Raw genomic sequence first — 24,677 nt, forward strand, 5'->3', positions numbered from 1 at the left:
ATTGATCTCTCCCACCCCTGTTTTCTCACTTCTTTTTTTACCTCTTCCTCTCATCCTCTTTTCCTTTTGTTACTCTGTTCTATCCCCTACCTCTCTTCATCCTTGCCTTTTCTCTTCCACTCCTCCCATCTTATCTTTTCCCTTACCATTCCTTCTCCCCCTCTCTACCTCTTCCCCCTTCTCTCTTCTACATACCTCTTATTCTCACTCCTTTCATTCTCCTCCCTACTCATTCCCTCTTTCAGCCTCTCTTTGCCTGCCTCCTTCCACATTCTTCTCCTCTTTCCCCCTCTTGTTCTCCTTGTCTATTAACCACCCCCATTTCTGGTAACTGCTGGACTCCCCCCTTTAGAAGCCGCTCCAGATGACTAGTTCCTCTTGAAATTTCTCCTTAGGCTTCCCTCTTAACCGGAAACTTTCTCTTTGCAGAGACCTTTGGGATTGTGCCTGGGGAGCCTTGTACCTACCTAGCCTCTAGCACCGCCCCCCCCCCCATAATCTCAGTTTGCCTGTTCATTGCCCTCTTTTCCTCACTGAACACTTGCTACCTTTCACCTCACCATGATGTAGTGAGAGAACACTGGGTTTGGAATCAAAAGATGTGGATTCAAATCTCTGCTCTGCCTTTTTTTTTTTCCTCAAAAGAGCCCTATTCATTATTTAAAAAAATTAAACTTCACTATTTTTCAATTATCAAGCATTTACTTTTTTCTCTCCAGCTCCCTACCCACTGGGGAAAAAAAGAAAAAGAGAACCCTTGTAATAAATTTGCATAGTTAAAGTGAAACAACTTGCTGTCTACTTTTCATGATGTGTGATCTTATCGGCAAATTTCTTCTTTATAGCCTCACTACAAAAAGAGGCGGTTGGGACTCTATGGTATTCGAGTAGCTTTCACCTCTGACTTTCTCTATTATAAGGCCCCCTCTGATTCCTAAATTCTGAATCCTAAAATTCCTAGATTTGCTCCTGTTTTGAGAGAAACAGCAGAGGGATGAGTGAGTAAACGGGTACAGGAAATGAGTGGTAGGAAGCCAGTGAGCAGTCTCTGAATCTGCAGTGAGCCTTTAGGGGGTGGCTGCTTCAGACAGAGGCTCAGGTTCCAAGTTCTAAGTACCCCAAGGACCTGCAGTCCCAAAGGTTGCTCATGGGGAGACTTGCTATAGTGATCTAGGGCAGGATTATGTGGCATCTGGGATTTGGGATAGGAATGCCCAGGAGCCTGTAGGAACCCTGGAAGGTTGTTCTCTATGGACGTGGCCTGTCTTTCCTTGGTCCAGGTAGGCTCACACCTGCAATTTCTCTATTGCTTTCATCTTTCTCATCCCCTTCCCATCTCCCAACCCACAAGGAAGTGATTTTGCGGTGGGAGGCCTGGGTTCCATTTTTGGCTCAGTCACAATGTAGTGTGTGAGAAAGATGTGTGAGCCAGCTTAATGCCTGACATTGGGCAAGTCACCCTGGGCCTCATTCAATTCAACAAACATTATTGTTATGATTATTAACAGTAATAATAATCCTAATTCCATTTACCTGGAAGGCTTGTTGTGAAGACCAAATGAAATAATGTATTTGAGGGATCTTTGTTTTTTATGGAATTTTATTTTTTTCAGTTAACAAAAATCCTCCTCTCCCTCTCCCACCCCCATTGAGAAACATGCAAACATGTATAGATAAGCAAAACAAACTCCCTCATTAGCCATGTCCAAAAAATAGCTCTCAGCTTGTACTGTTGTGTGTATTACCTGTGTCAGGGAGTAGAGAGAATGTCATAGTGTGAGTCCTCTGGAATTATGGCTGTCATTGCATTCATTGATCAGAGTTTCTACATCTTTCAAAGTTGTTTGTCTTTATATTTTTCTGGTTACTGTATAAGTTGTCCTCCTGGGTCTGTTCATTTCCCTTTGCTTGAGTTGGGGGCTCTTTAAATTTTTCTGCCCCTCAGTTCCCTGGCATCTCTCCATCATCTGATTTCATGACAGTTTATAGTTAGAGCGTCTTAGTACCAAGAACTGCAAGGGACCAATCTCTTATTTTACAGATGAGGAAATCGAGGCCACTGTTCCCTGCTGTGGTTAAAATCCCTACTTGTTGTACCTCCTACATGACCTTGTTGGGGACACCTTCAGGGTTGAGGTGTTTAATAAATATTTGTTAGATTGGACAGATGATTTGACTGCTGATGGATTTTTTTTAAAGGAAAATCAAACACATAGTTCAAGAGTGGGAGGGTCATCGGAACACTCAGGCCAAGCCCCCTTTCCCGTTGAGTCATCTGACTTTAGGAGACATTTCTATTCCTTTGGTACTAGCAGCTGTGGAATGAGCCTGAGAAAGTTTGATTCTGGGGCTAAGAAGTACCCATGGGCCTCAGGCCAGAGCCTTGACCATTGCTGAATTTAGCTAGTATTGAGTCAAAAAAGGGACTCTTATCTAGGGTTAGTAGGATGGAAAGAGCTCTGTGCTGGGAGTTGGCAGAACCGCTCCCTGTATTTTCTGCTTACTAACTTCATTGACCCTGGGCAGGTCTCTTCCCCCCTTCCCCCCTTTACAAATTCATTTTCCTAATGTGCCAAACAAAGAGTTTGGATTGTATGTACTTTCAGCTTTAGCGTCTGATATAGTTCCCCATTTCTATGGTCTCTTTCCACCTCTAACATTCTGCATTAAGGTCTCTTTAACCCTAATGTTTTCTGTTGCAACATTCCTTGTACCTCTGACATTCTGCATTCTATCTTGTAAGGTCCCTCCCAGCTCTGACATTGTGTGTTCTGAGGTACCTTCTAGCTTTGACAGTCTGTGCTCTAAGACATCTTCTAGATCTGACATTCTGTGTTCTAAAGCCCCATCCCAGCACTGACATTCTGTGTTCTAAGGACCCTCCCACCTCTGACATTCTGTGTTCTAAGGGTACCTTCTAGCTCTGACAGTCCATGTTCTGAGGCCCCTTCTAGGTTTGACATTGTTCAATCTAAGGCCCCTCCCAGCTCCAACATTCTGTAATCTAAGGCCCCTCCCAGCCCTGATAGTCTATGTTCTAAGGTTTCTCCCAGTTCTCAGCATTCCGTGTTCTAAGGCCCCTTCTACATCTGACATTCTTCAGTCTAAGATCCTTCCCAGCTCTAACATTCTCCGATCTAAGGCCCCTTTCAGCTCTGACATTCTGTGGTCTAAGGCCTCTTCCAGCTCTGCCAGTTCTATATTTTAAGGCCCCTTACAGCTCTTCATAGCCTAAAATTCTGATCGCTTACCCACAATTTGCATTGATGAGATGGGGAAAAGCCAGTTGGTCGGCCCCGGTGCCCTGGCCAGACACACAATCCTTAGCTTGGAAGAGAAGCAGGGTTGCAGCATGTTAACTTTTCCTCCTGGCTTGGGGCCATTTGGATGGCTCCGTGCTGAGCTGAGCTCCTTGTGTGACTCACCACATCGCAGAACTGTGTGACATAGGCAGATTTTTCTTCTCTACCCCTTACTCCTCCACCTCTCTTTCTTAAAGTCAACTTCAGGCTGGCAGGATCATGAAGTCGGGTCCAGAGTACATATCAGGCTGCAAGAGTGAGCTAGGGAGGCAGGAAAATCCGAGGCAGCTCAGGTGGCTGATTGGGGAATGAAGAGGATGGGAACAGCACCAGAATCACAAAATTTAGGTCTGAAAGGAGCTGTACGCTCACCTAATCTAGGAGTTCTTAATCTGGGGTCCATAGGTCCATAGATTTTAGGGGCTTCAAGAACTTGGAGAGGAAAAAATTCATTTTGATTTTTATGACCTCTAACTGAAATTTTAGCATTTCCTTTAATTATATCAGAACTTTTTTTTTTTCTGAGAAAGAGGGTCCAGAGGCATCATCAAACTTCCAAAGGGATCTGTGACATTCAAAAAAGTTAAGGATTGTTGGCCTTCCTAACCTCCTCATTTTGCAGATGAGGAAACAGAGGCCCAGAGAGGTGTCAGTTCAAGGTCACATAATAAGTCACAGAGTGGAGATTCAAACTCGGGGCCTCTGACTTCAAAGCCAGATGACCTGGGGAGTCCTCATGCTTCTCATTCAGCAGCTGGCTTGTCATCCCAAGTTCCCTTTTGTCACCTTGGGCAAGTTGTTTTGCCACTTGAGGCCACAAGTTTCCTCCTCTGTAAAATAAGAATCGTCTTCTGTGCCCTACATGCAAAGCAGTTTGGGTGCAGTAGAAAAAAATATCGAATTTGGACTTAATAGACCTGGGTTCAAGTCGAAGCTCTGACATTTATTAGCTGTCTGACCTTCCACAAGTTATATACCTTCTCTTGTACTCTGTTTTCTCACCTATACATAGAGGAATTTGGGCTAGATGATCTCTGGGGTCCCTTTCAAGTCTTCAATTCTGTGAATGGTGTGAGAAGGCATTGGGGAGGGCAGGGTGATATCAGATGACCCCAGGGTCCTGTGAAGGCCAGGATCAGCCTTGCAGCCGATGGGGAACATCAGGAAGTTTTTGAGTTGTAGAGGAACATAGGCCTGTACATCAGGAGGATTAACCTGTCAGTGTGTATAGAGGACAGAAAACATGGAGGCCTTTGCAATGACCAGGCTAGTGGAAATGAAGGTCTGTACTAGAATGATGATAGTTGGACTAGAAGGAAAAGGGCAGCCAAGTCAAGGAGTCAGCAGTGAAGTGCTTTCCAGTGCCTAGCAATGAGAATATGAAGAAAGAGAGACTCAGTGTCTCAGCTAGACTCTCCCTTTCTTGAAGAAGAAGCATTTCCTGGTCTTTTAAATCATGGTTTCCTCTGGGATCAACTCTAATTTTTCCTGTCTGTAGCTTGTTTGTATATGGTTGTTTGTATGTTTTCTCCCCCATTAGACCATGAGCTTCTAGAGAACAAGGCATGTCTTTTGCCTACTATGCCTGGTACATAGTAGGTACTTAATAAATGTTTATTGACCTAACTAACACATTACTACCCACAGCTTGGATCTGAGAAGTAGCATAAAAGCCAAGGTAGAGGATGTTCAGGACTGAAAATGAGGGCAAGTCATTGGCCCAATAGATAAGAGTACTGGACCTGAAGCTGGGAAGACCTGAGTTCAAATCCAACCTCAGAGCTTCTTAGCAGTGTGACCCTGGAAAAGTTACTTAACCCCGTTTGCCTCAGTTTCTTCATCTGTGAAATGAGCCGGAGAAGGAACTGGCAAACCACTCCAGTATCTTTGCTGAGAAAACCCCAAATGGGGTCACAGAGTCAGACACAACTGAAACAACTGAACAATGTGAATGAAAAAGGAGATTCGCTGGTCTTTTTCTCCCCACAAAGTAGCTAAGAAGTCAGGTGACCTCTAGCTAGTTTTAGCATCTGTTTTCAGGATTTATGGCAAGAGAGAAGAGAGGCACAAGATGAGATGCCATGGGTGGGTTGCCCTGTGGATGGGTTTCTCTATCAGAGGGAGAAATTATCCTCTGGATTATGGCAGCAACTATTGTTCATAGTCCTAGGGAGTTCCCCAGGCTCACTTGCTGTTTTTCAGAACTCAGTGCTGGAAGAAACCACAGAGGTCATCTACTCCAGCCTGGTCCTGAACAAGAATTCCCTTTTGAGCATCCTTAATAAGTAGTTATCTAGTTTCCACTCGAATACCTCTAGTATTGGGGAGCTCACTACTTTCCAGAGCAGCCCAGTCTATTTTTGGATACTTCTAATTCTTATGAAGTATTTATTTAAATAAATATTCTAAAATGCCATGGGAAACTGGAAGTGGAAGAGTGGGTGAATCAGGGAAGGCTTCAGGAAAGAGGTGACACTTGACTTTGGCCTTGAAGGAAAGGAGGGATGATAGCAGATAAAGATGGAGACCAAGTACATTTCTATCCTAGGGATAGCAGAAAGAGAGTTGAATCAGAATAGGAGACAAGGGTTTGGTGAGACAAAGTAGAGCTTGTGAAAGCAAATGTAGAATGGGATATGGTTGGGGAAAGAGTGTGGTGCCATATTGGTTTCTTGCTGTGACCAGACTTGCACACCCACTGTGTGTAAGAACCTGTATTATAGACTGAGAGGTATCAGACTTGAAGAAGACACTGACCTTTGTCCTTGGAGAGCTCACAGTCTAGTAGGAAGGATGACAGGTAGACACCATTCTAGTACAAGGCAGGCTAGAATAATAACCCCAGGAGTGTTTCCTCAACTTAGAGGCAAGAGAGCTCACCCAGATGGGAAATCAAGGAAGGCTTCCTGGAGAAGGTGCCATTGACCTTGAAGGACAGATAGGATTTCTACAAGTAGAGAGAGTGGTGTACATTTCAGATGGAAAGATCAGTGTGAGTCAAAGCAGACGCACCATGGGCATTTCAGGAATGGTGAAGAATTCTGTTTCTATTGCTGTCATTATTGGGTGAAGGCCACTTTTCCAATTAACTCAACCCTCAACACCATTGCCTGAGTCATTTGGAAAGAGTTACTCTTTGGTGTCAGAGTTCCTGGGTCCAAATTGCACCTCTGACACTTACCACCTTGGTGATCTCCAGCAAGCCATATCACCGCCACCCCCCGCCCCCGCCCACCTCAGTTTCCTCACTTGTAAAATGAGGGGGTTGTATTGTTGACCTAAGAGGTCTTTTTCAGCTTTAAGAGACTCTGATCCTATGGTCTTCCTTACACACCACTCTGATCATATCATTTCCTCTGCTAAAATACCTTTAGGGTTCCCTATTGCCTCTTGAATAAAGTTCAGGCCTTGAATGATATTCCTTCCATCTATCTTTATCATTCAGTGTGTCAATTCCACTGACCCAACTAGACTCTAGTGTCTGTGAGGGCAGTGAAGTAGGTGTTCTTAGAGCACCCAGAAGACTGGGCTCCTGGCTGGGCCATTTGCAATTTGATAACAGGTTTCAGATAGAAGGGATTTTTTTTAGGGCTCATCTCTCCAGCCCTCTTGGTTTGTAGACCTGGAAACTGAGGCCCAGAAGGAGGAGGCAAACTTAAGGGTGGAACAGACCTCCTTAGGAAGTGGTAGATTTTTCCCAAATGGTTAGATGTCCATGTATTGAATATGAAGGTTGGACTAGATACCTACTCAAAGTCCCTTCCAACTCCCAGATTCTGTGAATCTGTGTGGCCTCAAACTACTCACTCCCTTTGGTATGTTCAAAGTTCGACCAAACTGGATTACTCTTTAGCACCCATTCTCATCCTCCGTGGATAGATTCAGGGGGTCATGAAGCTGTTTTTTTTTTTTAATTTTGAAAACCATACATATATGTGTGTGTGCGTGTGTGTATATATATGTGTGTATATATATAATATATATATATGTAATTCTATATAATTCATTTTGGGCAGCTAAATGGCACAGTTGATAGAGTGCTAGGTCTGAAGTCAGGAAGACTCATCTTCCTGAGTTCAAATCTGGCCTGAGACAATGACTAGCTGTATTGATCCTGGACAGTCACTTAACCCTATTTGCCCCAGTTTCCTTATCTATAAAATGATCTGGAGCAAGAAATGGCAAACTACTTAAGTATCTCTGCCAAGAAAACCCCAAATGGGGTCTGGGGTCATAAAGAGTTGGACACAATTGAAATTAGTGAATAGTAATAACAATGTATATTCATTTAAAAGCATGATTCTGAGAAAGGGTCTAGGCTGCACCAGACTGCTATCAAAGGGATCTAGGACCCCTAAAAGATTAAGAAATCCTCTTGTAGAGAGGGCATTCTTGCTTGTAGAGTGTAGACCATTGGATCATAGGCTTAGAGCTGGAGGAGACCTTAGAGGCATTATAATCCAGCTTCTTCATTTCATAGGGGAGCAACTGAGGCCTAGAGGGGTTAAGGTGACTTGACCATGATCACAAGTGTCAGAGGTTATATTTAAATATGGGTTTCTCTGATTCCCAAGTCCAGTTTTCTATGTACTATAGCATGCTGCCTTGACCTGTACAGTATGAACTCTGAGGTCCTGTTCAATGCAGAAATTCTGTGTATTTAAAAAAAATATGATTTCTTCCCCCCAATTTCTGATTTTCCTCCAATCTCTGATTACTGATGTCCCTCCCTTCCTTTGAGGCCCAGCCCAGGCGCTGCCTTCTCAGTGAAACTTTCCTTGGCCTCATTCTATCAATCTCTCAGCCCTTCCCCAACCTGGGATCATAGGTTTTGGAGCTATTGTTCATTTGTTTTCAATCGTGTCCAACTCTTTGTGACCTCATTTGGGGTTTTCTTAGCAAAGATACTGGAAAAGTTTGCCATTTCCTTCTCTGGCTCATTTTACAAATGAGGAAACTGAGGCAAACAGAATTAAGTGACATGCTCAAGGTCACACAGCTGGGGGTCTGAGGCCAGATTTGAACTCCTGCCTCCAGGCCTGGCACTCTGTCCACTGTGCTAACCCCAATATTTTATAGAGGAGCTCCAGAGAAGGGAAGGGACTTGGCTGAGATCACCCAATTGGTGACTAATAGAACTGGGATTCAGCATGGGTTTTCTGCCACTACATGCAGCTGTGTGAGAGCTATATCATATCATGTTATTAACTCATATTTGCAGTGTCCGACAAAGGGCTTTGTGCACAGTTGGGTCCTGATGTTTGTTGAATGACTGAATGGAAAACTGGGCCACTGAGCTTTCTCTTTCTCCCTTTCTGACTTATAAATTTTCTAAGTGCAGGAGCTGCCTCCTATTCATCTTTCTTCCTCAGTGCTGCATTGCGAGTGCTGCTTGCACATAATAACTCAGCAAGATCTTTGTTGAATTAAGTTAAAACTCGGGCTGTGGTTGGGAGAAGCTTTTCATCCCTAAACCTAAAAGCCTGAAGATAACTTCAGCTTAGGCTGATTTAGGAAAGGCATGGTGTTCGGTTCTGGGTGACATGGTTTTGGAAGGATATTGTTAAACTGAAGCATGTCCATGTAAGGATCACCTGAAGGAGAGCTGAAGATGGGGCCATACGAAGATCTGTTGAACTGACTGAGGGGGTTTGGAGTTAGGGGAGATAGGGTAGTTGCTTTCAAAAATTTCATGGGCTGTTATGTGGGAAAAGAATTTACATGATCTCTTTGATCCCAAAGGGCAGAATTAGGACAAATTAAAGTATGAAGTAGTGATTCCTTTCTTCCTGTTTCACAGTAGAATGTGTTTCCTCTTTAGGTGGTGAGTTCACTGTCACTGAAAGTGTTCAGATAGGATGTTCTCTGTTATGAAATTCCCTAGAGAAGATTCTGCTTTTGCAAATTACCATCATTAGGAAGTTTTTACTTACATTGAATTTAAAACTTCTCCAGCCATTGCTTTCTGTTCAGCTGTCTGGGACCAACAGAACTGAAGTCTTACCCTTCTTCCTCATGAAAGCCATGCAATCTTTGAAGACAGCAACCATGTCCTTCCTCAAGCTTCTTTTCTCCAGGCTTAACATCCCCAGTTCCTTCATTCCATCTTTTCATAGTGTGGTCTCGAGGCCATTCCCTTCTCTGGATGTTCTTTTTCCAACTGCCTTTTACAAACAGGAGCCTATGGGTGTGGCGCAAGGGCAGAATGTAACAGGACTGTCCTCTCCCATGCTTGGGTGCTGGGCTTTTCTTAAAACACCCTCAGATGATATTAGCTTTTTCGGCTGCCACCCCATACTGTTGACTCATTTTGAACATGTAGGCCACTCAACCCCCCCAGATATTTTTAATGCAAAAAAATTCTACTCACGCCTCCCCCGCCATCTAGTACTTGTGAAGTTGAATTTTTGAACCTACGTGTGTAACTAAAACCTTCCTATTACATTTCATGTTACTAGCTTGTGCCCATTGTTCTAACGAGATCTTTTGGGGTCCCAACTCTGTTATCTATATATTGGGCACTGAAATGCAGTTAAGTAGAACCCTGAGCCTGGAATCAGGAAGACTTGAGTTCAAATGTGGCCTCATTTCCCAGCTGTGTGACTCTGGGCAAGTCATTTACCTGTCTGCCTCAGCTTCCTTATCTGTAAATGGGAATAATAACTGCATCTACCTCCCAGGGTTGTTGTAAGGATCAAAGGAGAGGATATTTGTAAGGCTCTAAGTGCATACGTAGTGCCTGGCACATAGTAGGCACTTAATGTAGTAGCTATGAGAATGAGGAAGGATGATGTTAACTGTTCCTCCCTGCTTTGTATCCTGATACTCTTGTCATCCATGCTTTTGCCCAAGTCACTTGTAAAACTGTGAAGCAGCTTGGAGCTAGGAACAGCTGCCTGGGCTTCTTCTCCGGTTTTTCTTCCACCTTCCTGCTGTTCGCACCATTTCTTCTGTTCATCTTCCTGTTCCTTCTCCTCCTTTTATTCCTGATCTTTTTTGTTCTCTTCCTTTAGGTCCTTCTGTTTTCCTTTCTGTCTTCCTGTTCCTCCTCTCTTCCTCTGTTCTTTTCCTACCTTTTCTTTTCTCTGCCACTTCTTCCTCTGCTACCTCTTGTGATTCTTTCTTCTCCCTGGTTTTTTTTCTTCCTTCTCCCACTAATTTGGAGTCAGAAGGCCTGTGTTTACATCCTGGCACTGCTGAGATTCAAGCCCAAGTCTTCCAGCACTTACCTAAAGATTTGGACTTCAGTCTAACATCCTCATTTCCCAAGACTCTTCCCAGAGACACCAATACCATATATTTTCCATAAGGCTGATGCCCTTTTTATAGTCACAGAATCTCAGAGTTAAAAGGACCTCAGAGGCCATCTGGTCCAGTCCATACTCACTGACCAACAATCCCTTCTAAACATTTCCAAGAGATGTTGATTTAGCCTTGGCTTGAAGACTTCCATTGGGTGAAACCACACACCTCTTTAAGCAGCCCACTCTATTTTGGGGAAGTTTCTTTAGATTCTTCAAAGTGCTTTCACATCCAGTGCTTTATATTATCTTGAGAATAATCGTGTGAGCTGAAAAGCTATTTCCACTTTACAGATGAGGAAACTGAGGCTAAATTGAGGAAGTGACCAAGAAACAGACATTAGGGTTGGGAGGGACCTTAGAGATCATCTATTTGACTTTCATTTTACCAAGGAAGAAACAAACAAGGAGAAGTGATCTGCCAAGGGCCACACAGCTGGAAATGCTAGATCCAGAAGTAAAGCCCAGGTCCTAACTCCCATGTCGGTGTTCTATTTACTGAACCAAGTTCCCAAAGGTCATCCATTGAGTTAAGGGAAAATCCAGGGTGAGAACTCAGGTCTCCTCCCTGTTAAGCTAGTATTATTTTATGTATTAGCCTAGAAAAATATAACAGCGAGCTTTCCCTGTGGACATGATTCATACTTCTGGAACGGGTTGGACTTGACCTCTGGGCCTTTTTGACTCAGGTCCTGTGAGTCGATGAAAAGGTATGAAGTTCCCCTTTCTCCCCCTCTTCATTCCTTCCAGTCTCTAAGAAACATCTTCAGCTTTGTGGTGTTCCAGTAATAGTCAGGGGCAAGGACCAAAGGCTTTTGTAGCAGGCTGTGGGCCAAGCAGATACCAGAAAAATGAAAAAAACAACAGCCCCAGCAAATACCAAGCTGCAACATTCCATTGGGCCAATGAGCCACTCTAAACCTCCAGACCCTGCCTTAAAATGAATAAAAACAATAATAGCAGCTGTAGAAGCAAATGCTCATTTCCTTATGGCACTTTAAGGTTTTCCAAGTGCTCTCCTTTGCAATAATCCTGTGAGGTAGGTAATAGGGAATTATTATCTCCATTTTATAGATGAATCTCAGAGAGATAGCAGAGTTGTTTTTTTTTTTCCTAAAGTCAGATAGCTTGTAAGTATCAGAGCTGAGATTCTAACACTACACTGCTGCTCATCTCTACAGTCATAGATTTATAGCTCTGGAGCTAGAAAGGACCTCTGAGGTCATTTAGTAAACTCTCCTCATTTTATAGATAAGGCCTAGGGAAGTGAAGTACAGCTGAGCAATATGTAAACTCCTTCCTGTTACCATTCAGTAATTGCAAGAGGTTTATCATCCCTGATTTTTGTGATAATCTTTTCAAGTCCTTAACTTCTTTCTTGTTAGATTTATTTAGTTCTGAAGGGCATCCATTGAGGTCCACCACTATTATAACTTTATAGCTTATAAAAGTATTACAGCATAAACATAAAGGTAATATATACAAAGAAGTTAAATACAGAGTAGTTTGAGAAGGAAGGTACTAACATTTGAGGTAATCGTGAAAGGTTCCATGTAGAGGATGGTGCTTAACTATACCTTAAAGGAAGAGAGGGACTCTATAAGGCAGAGATAAGGAGGAACTGCTTTCCAACCTTGGGGAATGGCTGGTGCAAATCCATGAAGACTAGCAGTAGAGTGTTACATATGAGGAATAAAGAAGGCCAGTTTTAGGCACCAGGGAAGGAACCAGTTGCTAGAGGTTGAAGACTTGAGAGACAGGATGACTGAAGTTGAAATCTGCTGGAGAAGATTGGAGGGGATGGGATCAAGTTCACATGTAGAAGGACTGGCCTTGGTTATGAAAAGGGCCACCTCTATTTTAGAGATGGGAAAGGAGGAAACAGTAGGATTTTAAGATGAAGAGAATGGGTTAAGAAGGGGTTCTCATCAAGTGACCAGTTTTTTTCCAGTAAAGTAAGAGGCAAAGCTCTCAGCTTGGGAGGTGGGGAGGTGTTGGGTGGGTATGAGGAGGAAGTTTGGGAGTCCTTTGGGAGTCCTTTAGGAATGGAGAGCCTTGGAATAGCTTCTGTGGAAAGTATAAGAGGATCATAGATTTAAAGCTGAAAGGGGCCTTACGGATCATCTACCAGTAGTATCAAACTCAAATAGAAACATATCCCTGTGGGTTGCATAGTGACTTAGAAAACCACACGTTAACATTATCTATGTTGTACTGTATTTTTATTTATTTTGTGAAACATTTCCTAATTATATTTTAATCTGGTAGGCCCATACTCAGGAACTGTGCAGGCTACATTTAGCTCTTGGGCCATGAGTAAACTCTTGACCTAATTCAAGTATCCTTTTCTTCCTTCCTCCCTTTATTGATGAGGAAACTAAGACCCAGAGAGAGTTAAGTGCTTTGTCCAAGGCTTGAATTTGTGTGTTCAGAATCCATTTGCAGTTTTATTTTCAACCATACAACACCATTTTTGAAACTTAAGATTCAGGAATACTGTACCTTGGTTCCTCAGAATCCATTTCGTTATCTTAATAACTTTTGAAAGTCAAAAAATTCTTCTTTCTAAATAGGGACCAGTGTGATGTCAAAAGCCCTGAACTGGGAGGCAGGAGACCTGAGTTGTCTCATTTTGAGTCCCTGCTCAACCACTGATTCACTGTGTGATCTTGGGTTACTTCTCCTTCTGGACTCAGTTTCTTCAATTGTAAAATTAGGAGCTTGGATTAAGCGACTCCAGACTAAGTTCTGACATTTTATATTTTAAGGTCTATTGCTATTCAAATCTTGTATAAGGCAGCATTCTATGCTGGTGGTCTCTTCCAGAAGTTATTATAGTCTTTGTTCTTATAGTCTGTGTTCCAAGGTCCCTCTTATCTCTTAATACATTTTCTAAGCTTCTTCCAGGTCTGGCTTTATTTGTTTTAATATTCTACATTCTAAAGCCCCTTCTATCTCTAATAGTTTGTGTTCTGAGCTCCCTTTCAGTTCTGACATACTTTGATTTTGTGACTCCTTGTCTATTCCCATGGTTTTAGGCCCTTGACCCCTTACTCTGTTCTCAATGGAAAATAGCTGGTTATCCTCCTTCGTGTAATAACTGGAAGACACTTATTAAGTTACGCTTCTGCCTTCTTGTTTCTCAGATGCAATTTTGCCTAGGTTTTTATGAGTGTTTGTTTTACACATAGTACTACTACTCCATAGAGGGGGAGGCTGTTGTATTCTGTCCCAAAGACTTGTCCATCAGGGCACAGAGCTACAAAGGTTCAGTTTGGGATGTTCAGTGAAATCACATAATCATGGAATCACAACATTGGAGGATATCAGAGCTGGAGGAAAAGTCACTGATTTTTTTGTCCACCCTCCTCCTTTTAGGAGAGGAGGAAACTGAGGCCCATAGAAAGGAAGTAGCTCACTTGAGCTCACAGTGAGTTTGATGGCTGAACTAGGATTAGCACATGGGGTTTCTGACTTTTGAGTCCAACATTCTTTTAGCTTCCTTTGTCTTTGCTTAATAAGACATTTCTCATATGTAAATGAAGAGCTCCTGCCCCCAGCACTTAAGCTTCCATCATTTGACTGGAGATGTTGATTCTTCTTCCTTCCCCACTCTTCCTTCTGTCTGCTCCTTTCCTTTCCTTTCCATTCCCATCACCATCACCTTAGTTCAGGACCTCATCATAACCTTCTAAGCAGCCTCCAGTCTCTCTTCCCTCACTCCATCCTGCGTTGTTTGCCAGAATAACCTTCCCAAAACACAGGTCTGGCTGTGTCACACCCCCTCCCCCCTCTCCCTCCTTCCTACAAAATTTAGAATTTCCCCAATGCCTTAGAGGTTCAATTCTACACTCCTTACTCTGGCATTCAAGTTCCACCTTTCCACTACAAACCCACCTTTCTAGCCTTATCTTCCATCATTTCCCTTCACGTATCTTATGATTCAGCCAAACTTAACCCCTGAACATTCCACCAATGTGTCTCTTGCTACCCTGCTGTCGTGCCTTTGTTCTTTCTGCTCATTATGTGTGGAATTCCTGTCCCTTCCCTTGTCTGTTGAAATCCTGCCCATCCTTCAAGGCCCAGCAGGAAACTTTTGTTTTCACCTAAGTCGGTAATGATTCTGTTGGTTAAAAATTTTTAAACATTTTTTAAAAAAGTTTTGAGTTCCAAATTCTATCCTTCTTCCCTTCCTGAGTCTGTAAACAATCTGATATAATTTATACATGTGCAGTCATGTAAAATATTTCCATATTAGCCATTTTGTATAAGAAGATTTGAAAAAGGAAGAATGAAAGTGAAAAATAGCATGTTTCAGTCTATGTTCAATCAATATCCGTTCTTTCTCTGGAGGTGGATAGTACACTTTATCATTAGTCTTTTGGCATAGGCTTGGATCATTGCATTGCTGAGAATATCTAAGTCTTTCACAGTTCTTTATCGTGCAGTATTGCTGTTACTGCGTACAACATTTTCCTGGTTCTGCTCACTTCACTTTGCATCAGTTCAGGAAAGTCTGTCCAGGTATCTCTCAATTCTTAACATCCAGTTTTTTGAGATTCCTTCTGGTCTAGGGTTCCTACCAATTCTTAGACGTTTAGTTTTCTGATGTTCCTTCCAGCTTTTTCACTCTTTGGGCTTTGTTCCAAGCTCTAGCTTGGAACCCTAGGCCTTCTAGCTTTGTTGTCCAGTAATTTTTCTGACTTGTATATTATGTTAGCTTTATCTCTCCTTTGAATGTGGATAGCAAAAACCTTTGTTCCTCCATTTCAGTCATACCCACTCTGGCTCAGACTCTGGTTAAGTTCTTCCTGTTAAACATTAGTCCAGTCAGATGGGCCTTAACTCCTCCCTCAGACTCTATTCTTATTGGCATGGAGTTGCTTGGGGGAAGTCAGTTAACCTCCTGGGGTCTCATTTTATCCACCTGTCAAATGAGCATAACTGACTACTTCTCTGTTCCTTTTGGGACCCGAGAGCATGCACAGAAATTACTTGGATTTTAAGATTTCCTGGAGAAAAGTAACACTAGCCCTCATTCCTATAGAATCTCATCGTTATTACTGTAGATCCATTTAGTCAATGCATAATTAATACTTGGGTATAATTAGTTGTTCATAAATTATTAGAGCTCCCTGGAACTCTGGAGGTATTGGGAAAGTGTGGTCAATCCCTCACCTCATCACAAGTCAGTTATAATTAGTTTTGAAATCTTGTTAAGCAGGAACATGCATTTCACTAGGGCAGAATAACATCTCCAGAATTTTGGCTTAAGGCCTAGGGTTGCCCATCATGGCCCTTTTACATTAGTAACTCATCCTCCTTAATCCTTGGCACGTAGACATAGCGAGGGAGATTAAAGGGCAGAAAGTTTCACTGAACCATCTTGCTTCTGTCTCTTTGCAAAGATCTTTCCTTCTCTTGTTTAGGTTTTGGGTGTTTTCTGCTCCCAGTATGGTACAGTGCAAAGAGCACTAGACTCGGAAGCTCAAGATCTGGGTTCCAGTCCAAAGAGATCCCCAAAGGCGCAGATTAAAATGATGGCTCAAATCTGTTGAGATTAAATGGAAGAGAGATCCAAAAGGAGCTGCAAAAGTGCAGAATGAAACACCCATAACTAGATAAGAGTTTGGAGAAAAGACAGGAGAGTGCAGTGGAAGCCCATTATGAGTCAACACTGTGTCATATGAGTTTAGGCTCAGTGTCTAGAGTAAGGGAGATGACTGTCCTGGTGTCCTGCCATAAGTGTAAACTTGTACCATACCAAGAATCACTTCTATACTATCTTTTTTTTTGCCTTTTAAAAATTTTTTTCTATTCATTTTGAACTTAAATACAAAAGACAAAACAAAACAAAAACATTTCGACGTACACAGCACCTTAAATAAGTGATCAGTCCTTTTTACTCTTTGCTTGAAGGCAGCTATTAATCACTGGCATTTATATAGTATGTTAAGGTTTGCAAAGTGCTTTACAATTCTCATCCCATTTGATCCTCAGTACACTGCTGGGAGGTAGGCGCTATTATGATCTCCATTTTACAGTGGAGGAAATTGAGACAAATTGGTTACGTGACTTGCCCAGGATCACACAGCAAGGGTGTGTCTGTGTGAGGCTAGATTTGAACCCACCTTCCTGACCCCAGGCTCAGGACTCTTTCCACTGTACCGCCTGGCTGTCTCTATTTCAGGGAACTCACCCCCTCCTGAGGCAGGCAGGCAGCCCATGGCTTGTAGGGCTCCTTTTTCTGACCTGAGCTCACTTCTATTTCTTAGACAGCAAGTAATCACAATGGCAGACTTTTGGATGGTGATTGCCGGTTTATAAAACAGTCTGATCCTTTAGCTGTCTTTGAGTCTTCTCTGCATCCCTGTTTGGGAGCCTGGGCAGGGATTATTATCCCCTTTCTATAAATGAGAGGAAGAAAGCACCTTGCTCTCAAGGTCACACACACACACACACACACACACACACACACACGCACACACACAGAGTGAATTGGTCAGGGGCAGAGTTGGGACTGGACCCCACATCTCCTGACTCTGACCTGGTCTCCCAGTGCTTTTGAGTTCCCAGCAAGGGGTCAGCTAAAAGTTATTTAGAAAGATGAGACAAGACTAGTGTGTGAAAAGAGCCCTGTGTTTAGAGTGAAAAGATCTGGATTTTTTGCAGTCTGACTCAGCTACTGACTTTGACCACGAGCACGTCATTCCAGCTCTGAGACTCATACGGTCAAAATCAAGATCACTTCTGCCCTGCTACCTTTCTAGGGCTGTTGGGAACATGAGACTAGTTGGGGGAAGTACTGTGTAAGAAAAAAAATACAGTATAAAGGTGGGGATTTTCTGTCGTTGTGGGGCTGAAGTTGGGTGTGGAATAAGAGTTATCAGTTGTGTTTCTATAGTGCTAGGAGGTTTACAAAGCCTTACATACCTCATTCCATTCGAACCCCAGGACAACTCTGTGAAGTACATGCAGGTATGAGAGGTAATTTATTCCCATTTTGTAGATGAGGTAAAGTGAGGGATTATTCATGTTCACACAACTGGAAGACATTAGTAGTGGGATTCAAACCTAGGTCTTCCTGATTCCCAAGTCTATTCCAGTGCTTGGCCCAGTGCCTGATGCGTACGAGGGGCTTAATAAATGTTTATTGACTGATTGATTCATTGACTGTATTAATTTACATTGCCGTACCCTCTGGAAAAATGGGTGCAAACATAAGTGTTTCAATCATGTCTGACTCTTCATGACCCCTTTTTGGGCTTTTTTTGGCAAAGATACTGGAGTGGTTTGCCATTTCCCTCTCTACCTCATTTTACAGATGAGGAAATGGAGACCAACAGGCTAAATGACTTTCCCAGAGTCATACAGCTAGTCATTGTCTGAGGCTGGATTTGAACTCAGGCCTTCCTGACTCCAGGTCTGGTGCTCTATCCACTGCACCACTTAGGTGTTTAACTCATGTTTTGATTCTTTATTGTTTCAAAATATTGAGGTTGAATTTTCTCTCTCCCTCTCTCTCTCTCTGTTCCTCTTCTCCCCTGCCTCCCATTGTAGTAGCGGTTCCTTGTGAAGATGTCCAATAACAGTGTGGACATCCAGGACAAGCCTCCGGCCCCTCCGATGAGAAACACCAGCACTATGATTGGAGCTGGCGGGAAAGACACTGGGACCCTGAACCACGGCTCCAAACCTTTGCCTCCAAACCCCGAGGAAAAGAAGAAAAAAGACCGATTTTATCGCAACATCTTACCAGGGGATAAGAGTACGTGCACCATTTTGTTCCTTTCTCTGCCTTTCTAAGTTTTTAGAGACCAATTTCATTTAGAGCCCAGATCTAGGGCTCCCTGACAACCACTAACTCAGTGTTTCAATTGCAATAAAATCAATTAGGTCACAAGCATTCATTAAGCACATACTATGTGCCCAGCATCATTCTAGTCTATGGCGTTATAAAGACAAAGGTGAAAATCCCTGCCCTCAAGGGGCTTATGTTTTGTTGGGGGAGACATGTATATGTGAATATGTTCAGTAGAAATGCAAACTAGCTTTTAGAGGGAGGGCTCTAGCAGCTGAGGGAGGGGGGAGCAGGAAAGGCTTCCTGTGGAAGGTATCACCTGAGGTGAGTCTTAGAAGATTAAGGAATTCTAAGAGGCAGGTGTGGATGGAAGGTGGCCAGGACAAAGGGCACCTTTGAAAACAGATAGGAGATGGAACATCATGTCACATGCAAGGAACAGGAAGAAAACCCCTTTGACCAGGCTGTAATGTTTTGGAAGGGGAACATTAAGACAGCATGTCCTATAAGTCTTAGTGCCTTTTTAAGTTATCAAAGCTTAGACTTTTGGGATGTGCTGTATACTGACTTTAGAAAGATAGATTGGGGCTAGATTATGCAGAACTCTAAATGCCAAGTAGAGGGTTTTATACAAACTGTTGCCAACTCAGTGATGAACTTTAATAGCTTGTGTAAGCTGTTTCATAGGCTATTAAAGCTTGTCACTGCACTAAGACTTTTGGAGCAGCTTCTATCTGATCTGAGAAACAATAGGGAGCCACAGAAGTCTCTTGAGTAGACGAGTGACCTACTTAAACTTGTGCTCAAGGAGCTGTATGGAGAATGGATTTGAGTGGGGAGAGACAGGAGACAAGGGCATCAATTAGGAGGCCATTGTGGTAGGGCGAGAGGTGATGAGAGTCTGACTCTAAGTATGGATGGCGAGAATGGGATGCATTCAGGAGATGTAGTGGTAGAAATGGCAAGATTTGGTAAGTAATTGGATATATGAGATAAAGGAGAATGAAGACTTGAGGATAATTTTGAAGTTGGGGTCCTAAGAGACTACAAGGATGTTGTTGCCTTCAGTAGAAATAGAGAGACACTTGAAAGATACTCACTAGCTGTGTGACCTTGGGCAAGTCACTTATCCCCAATTGCCCTGCCTTCCCCCCTCCAAAAAAAAAGTAGAAATGGAGAAATTCAGAAGAAGTGTGAGTTCTTTTTGGAAAGATAATAGGTTCTGTCTTGGATATGTTGAGGTTGAGATGTCATTAGGACATCAGTTTGACACGTCCAGTAGGCTGTTGGTGATGTGGAATTGAAGCTCAGGAAAAAGATGAGACTTGATAAATAGATTTTGCAATAATCAACATACAGATGATGATGAAATCCATGGGAGCTGGTGACATCACCAAGTGGGAAAGTATCTAGAGAGAAGAAGATCCAGGAAAGGGCTCCAGAGGAAGGAACATGACATGGAAGAGAAGTGGGCAGAGAAGGCTGAGGATTGATCGGCCACATAAGAGGAAAACCAGGAGAGAAGAATGTTACCAAAACCCAGAGAAGAGAGAAGATTCAAGAAGAGAGGGTGATCAGGGGCAGCTAGGTAACACAGTGGATAGAGCACCAACCCTGAAGTCCGGAGGACCTGAGTTCAAATTTGGCCTCAGACTCTTACTAGCCGTGTGTCCCTGGGCAAGTCACTTAATCCTGATTGCCTCAAAAAAAAAATAAGGAGAAGAGAGGGTGATCAACAGTTTTATACTTGTGGGGGAAGTCAGGAAGAATGAGGACTGAGAAGAGACCATTAGATCTGGCAAGTGAGATCATCAGTAACTTTGGGGAGAGCAGTTTCACTTGAATAATGAGGTTGGACAGCAAACTGTAGAGTGCTTAGAAATGAGTGAGAGGAGAGGGAGGAGAGTAAATAGAGAACCTTCTAGGATTTTATTTACTGAGAAAGGGAGGAGAGATGCAGCTCACTCTGGAGGAGATGGTTGCATCTTGTGAAGGCTTCTTTTAGGGATGGAGGATACTTGAATATGTTTGTAGCTGGCAGAGAAGGAACCAGTAGATGAGGGAAAGGATTGGAGGCTAGAAAGAGAGAGGAGAGATGACTGAAGAAGAGGTCATTTGTTGGAAAAGACAGGACAAGATGGGATCAGAGGCACATTTAGAGGGGCTGGTTTTGTGGAGAAGGGCCACCTTGTCAGGGAAGGAGGAACAAGTGGGAGATGTCTGGTATAGAAAAAAGGAGAAGAGGGAGCTCCTGGCAACTGACCTAATTTTTCTCCATAAGAACAGTTAGCCAACTTCTAGCATTTATTACGCATGTATCTTGTGCCAAGTAGGGCGGCTAAGTGGCTCATCTTCCTGAGTTCAAATCTGGCCTCAGACCTTATTAGCTATGTGACCCTGGGCAAATTACTTAATGCTGTTTGCCTCAGTTTCCTCATCTGTAAAATGAACTGGAGCAGAAAACGGCAAGCTACTCTAGTATCTTTGCCAAGAAGATCCCAAATGGGGTCATGAAGAGTCAGACGTGACTAAAATGAGTGAACAAAAACAAAATATGCCAAGCATTGTATTAAGCAAGGTCCTCAGCTGAGAGGGTGAGGGGGAAAGGCGATATAAAGGGGGCCTGAGGACAGAAGAGGTTTGGAACAGCTTCTCTAGGGAATGGGTTAGAGAATCAGTTGTCCTGCGTCCCTCATTCTCAAAGAGGACCAATGACATCATGAGGGTGATGACTTGTTTGTGATTTAAGTGAGGCAGAAGTTGTCAGCCTCGCTCTCATTAGGGAGGAATCAAAGGACTGCTTTGCTACAGTAACGACCCAGTTGAAGTTAGGCAACACAGATGGTCAGTGGATTGGGTCATCTGGGTCATGGGACTTCCTCCAGCTCTGTTAAGCAGCAGTGAGGGGGGGCACAGATGGCAGACCAATGATGGCTGATTTGGGGACAGTACCTCTGACTTTTGTGAAGTGCTTGCCGTCTATTATCTCATTGGAGTCTAACGCCAGTTCTGTGAGGTAGGTGCTGTGGGTTTTATTCTGATATATACATGAGGATACTGAGCTCGTGCCACATAGTTATTAAGTATCAGAGGCTGGATTCTCTTCCAGGTCTTCTTTGCTCTGTGCCCAGGGCTCCATCCATCATGTTCCACTGCCTTGCGAATCAATTAAATGTTTATTGAATTGATAAGAGGCACTGCGATATAACGGATAGAAACCTGGCCTTGCCTCCAGGAACGCTTAGGCTCAAGTTCTACCCTTGACCTTGCTGGCTCTGTGGGTAATTCACTTAACTCTAAATGGAACCAAAGTCCTTGGTTTCAAATCTCACCTGTCTCACCTGCTACTTGTATCCCTTGTCAAGCCATCGAACTTCTAGGTGCCTCAGTTTCCTCATCTGTAAGATGAAGCAGTTGGACTCGATGAATTGCTAAGATCCCTTCTGTGATCTTACGATCCTTTGCACTGTGATCTTATGATCCTTTGTCCAGATTGCGTCTGGATCTTTTATTCATTTGCAGCTGAGTTATCTGAACCTAGCTGTGTCCAGAGCATCATCCCCAATTCTTAGATAAGGGCCCCATTTCTAAAGGCTTAAAGCTGGAAAGAGGAAATTGCCAGGAGTTTTTGGAAAGTGGTAGATGAATTGATTAGTAGCCTCCTTATCTCCACTAGATAGTAAAGATTTTTCTATTCAACATCATGAACAAATTTCTTCACCGGACTTTAAATGTAGTAGAAAGAACACTGGTTCTGGAATCAGAGGTCATGGGTTCAAATACTTGCTCTACTCATCACAAGATGCATATCTCTGGGCCTCAGTTTTTTTGCCTCTATAAATTGAAAGAGTTGGCCTAATTCAGAGATTCTTAGCAGAGTCTGTGAACTTTTTTTTTTTACATTTTGGTATTTCATAATTTATTTATTTTTAAATTTTGAATTCCCAATTCTTTCCCCTCACCCTTCCCCCACTCACTGAGAAGGATGAGCAACACGAATCAATTATACATGTGAAATCATACAAAATATATTTCCATCTTAGCCATATTTTTTTTAAAAGCTAGAAAAATAAAAAAGTGAGAAAATTACACTCCCATTTGCACTTAGAGTTCATCAGTTCTTTCTTTGGAGGTGGATAGCATTGTTCATCATGAGTCCTTTGGAATTGTCTTGGATCATTGTGTTGATCAGAGTAGCCAAGTCTTTCACCTTTGATCGTTGTGACAACATTGCTGTTACTGTGCACAGTGGTCTTCCAGTTCTTCTCGCTTCACTTTGCATGCATTCATATAGGTCTTACCATGTTTTTCTGAAACTTCTCCCTTGTCATTTCCGGTGAACTTGTTTTTTTTTTTTAATTCCACTAACTGTATTTCAATATAATTTTCTTTGTAATCCTGTGTATTTTATTTTGTGCATTTAAAAACAAGTTTCTGAGAAGGTGTCCATAGGCTTCACCAGTCTGCAGAATGGGGTCCATGACCCCCCAAAAGGTTAAAAATTCCTAGCCTAGATGATCTCAAAGGTTCCTTCCAGTTCTAAAACCTAGAATCTTAAAATCTTTGGAAATAAAATAATTCTTAGACTTTTTTCTTTTTATGGGAAAGGTTTCCCATTGGCAGCCTGCTTGTATATTAATAGCTAATCATAAATGTCGTAGAAGGTAGCTATTATTATTGTTAATGAGCCAATCACTTGGTATTTGTGGAATCAGTACTATGTGCTAGGCACTGTGGGGAATACAAAAGAACTATAATTATTTTAAGAATTAATTCTATGATAATTATATGTATAATACTTTAAGATTTTAGAACATTTACTCACAACCCTGTGTGGGTTTTTTTTTTTCCATCTTTCTTTTTGACTAGGATTGTATTTTCATTAGTATAAGAAGTTTCTGGTGAGAAACATTCTCTGCCACTCTAGACTGCCATTTTCTCTCCAACCTATATAAAGAGGAGGGAGAGAATAAGCTTTTATATAGTGTCTACCGTGTGCAAAGCAATGTGTTAAGCACCGTACAAATGTTATCTCATTTTATCCTCATGACCACCCTCGGAGGTGTGGTTTTCTCATTTAGTTGTTTCAATTGTGTCTGACTCTTTGTGACCCCATTTGGGCTTTTCTTGGCAGAGATACTGGAGCGGTTTGCCATTTCCTTCTCTACCTCGTATTACAGGTGAGAAAACAAACAGGGTTGAGTCGTCCAGGGTCACATGGCAAGTCATTGTCTAAGGCTGGATTTGAACTCAGGTTTTCTTCACTCCAGGCCCGGCAGTCTGCCCACTGCATCACCCAGCTGCCCATTGTCTTAGAGAGTTGCCAGGGGGTATTGAGGAGTCCCGTAGGAGAGGCACCCTAATTTGAGTTGGAGGCCAGCTCTCTGCTCACTTCAATACAATGCCTCTCCATGTGTGTGACATTTCATCTAAGTACTATTACCCCCATTCTGCAGATGTGGAAATTGAAACTAAGAAATTCAGTGACTTGACATATTAGTAAATGGCAGAGCTAGTATTTGAATTCAGGTATTTTGGCTCTAAGTGTTCTCTTCATTGGACCACGCTGGTATATATATATTCCCAAGAATAGAAATCGATCCCAAGAGTCAGAGGAAGTTGCCAGTCCACTGGAGAGACCTTCTACGGAGGATTTTTTTTTTTTTTTTAGAAAACCTGGATGAGAATTGCCTAGGATGAGTGGTGAATTGTATCAGTGGAAGGAATGCCCAGATCAGGGAAATCATTGATGTTTTACAGTGTTAGGATAATGATAATAATAATTAGAATACACATTCTCTGTGTCCAAGTAGCTTACAGTCTAAGTGGAGAGAAGAGACTTTTAGACATCAATTAAAGGTCAGTATATCATTTAGAGCAAGGGTATTTTTAAGTGCCAGCAGAAATCAATATAAGCCAGAGCAATCAGGGAAGATGGGGAGAGGCTGGGACTTGAACTGGCCCTTTGAAGGGTGGTTTGGAGCTGGTTACCCCAGTAATCTAGTCCAGTCCTAGATCTTCAGTAGGCCCTCATTATGTGTTCACTGTATGGGTGGATGGATGGATAGATGGATAAAAGAAATAGCTCTAGTCCCAGACTATGTTGTTATAAAGCCCCACAGTGAAATATTGGCATGTGGGTTGTTCTGGTCAGGCTCTGCATAATCTGGTTTGTCTCAAAGTGACACTGAAAGATTTGGTCTGGAATTTTTCTTCTGACTATACTTCCCTTTTTTTAAAAAAAAATTTTTCTAAGTTTATTTTTTTCTTTTG

General features: G+C 42.5%; 1 protein-coding gene across 2 annotated transcripts in view; it reads left to right on the forward strand.

Moving 5' to 3' along the window:
• The window catches only part of PAK1 (p21 (RAC1) activated kinase 1), a 212,829-nt gene that overhangs the window by 97,360 nt on the left and 90,792 nt on the right, over nt 1-24,677 (forward strand). For both annotated transcript variants that reach the window (XM_036745607.1, XM_036745606.1), the window contains exon 2: nt 18,164-18,371. In XM_036745607.1, the coding sequence (XP_036601502.1) occupies nt 18,182-18,371 (190 nt within the window). In that variant the 5' untranslated portion in view covers nt 18,164-18,181. The remainder of the gene's footprint in view (nt 1-18,163; nt 18,372-24,677) is intronic.

The sequence above is a fragment of the Trichosurus vulpecula genome, chromosome 2 (genome assembly GCF_011100635.1).
Source record: "Trichosurus vulpecula isolate mTriVul1 chromosome 2, mTriVul1.pri, whole genome shotgun sequence".
NCBI classification, from domain to species: Eukaryota; Metazoa; Chordata; class Mammalia; order Diprotodontia; family Phalangeridae; genus Trichosurus; species Trichosurus vulpecula.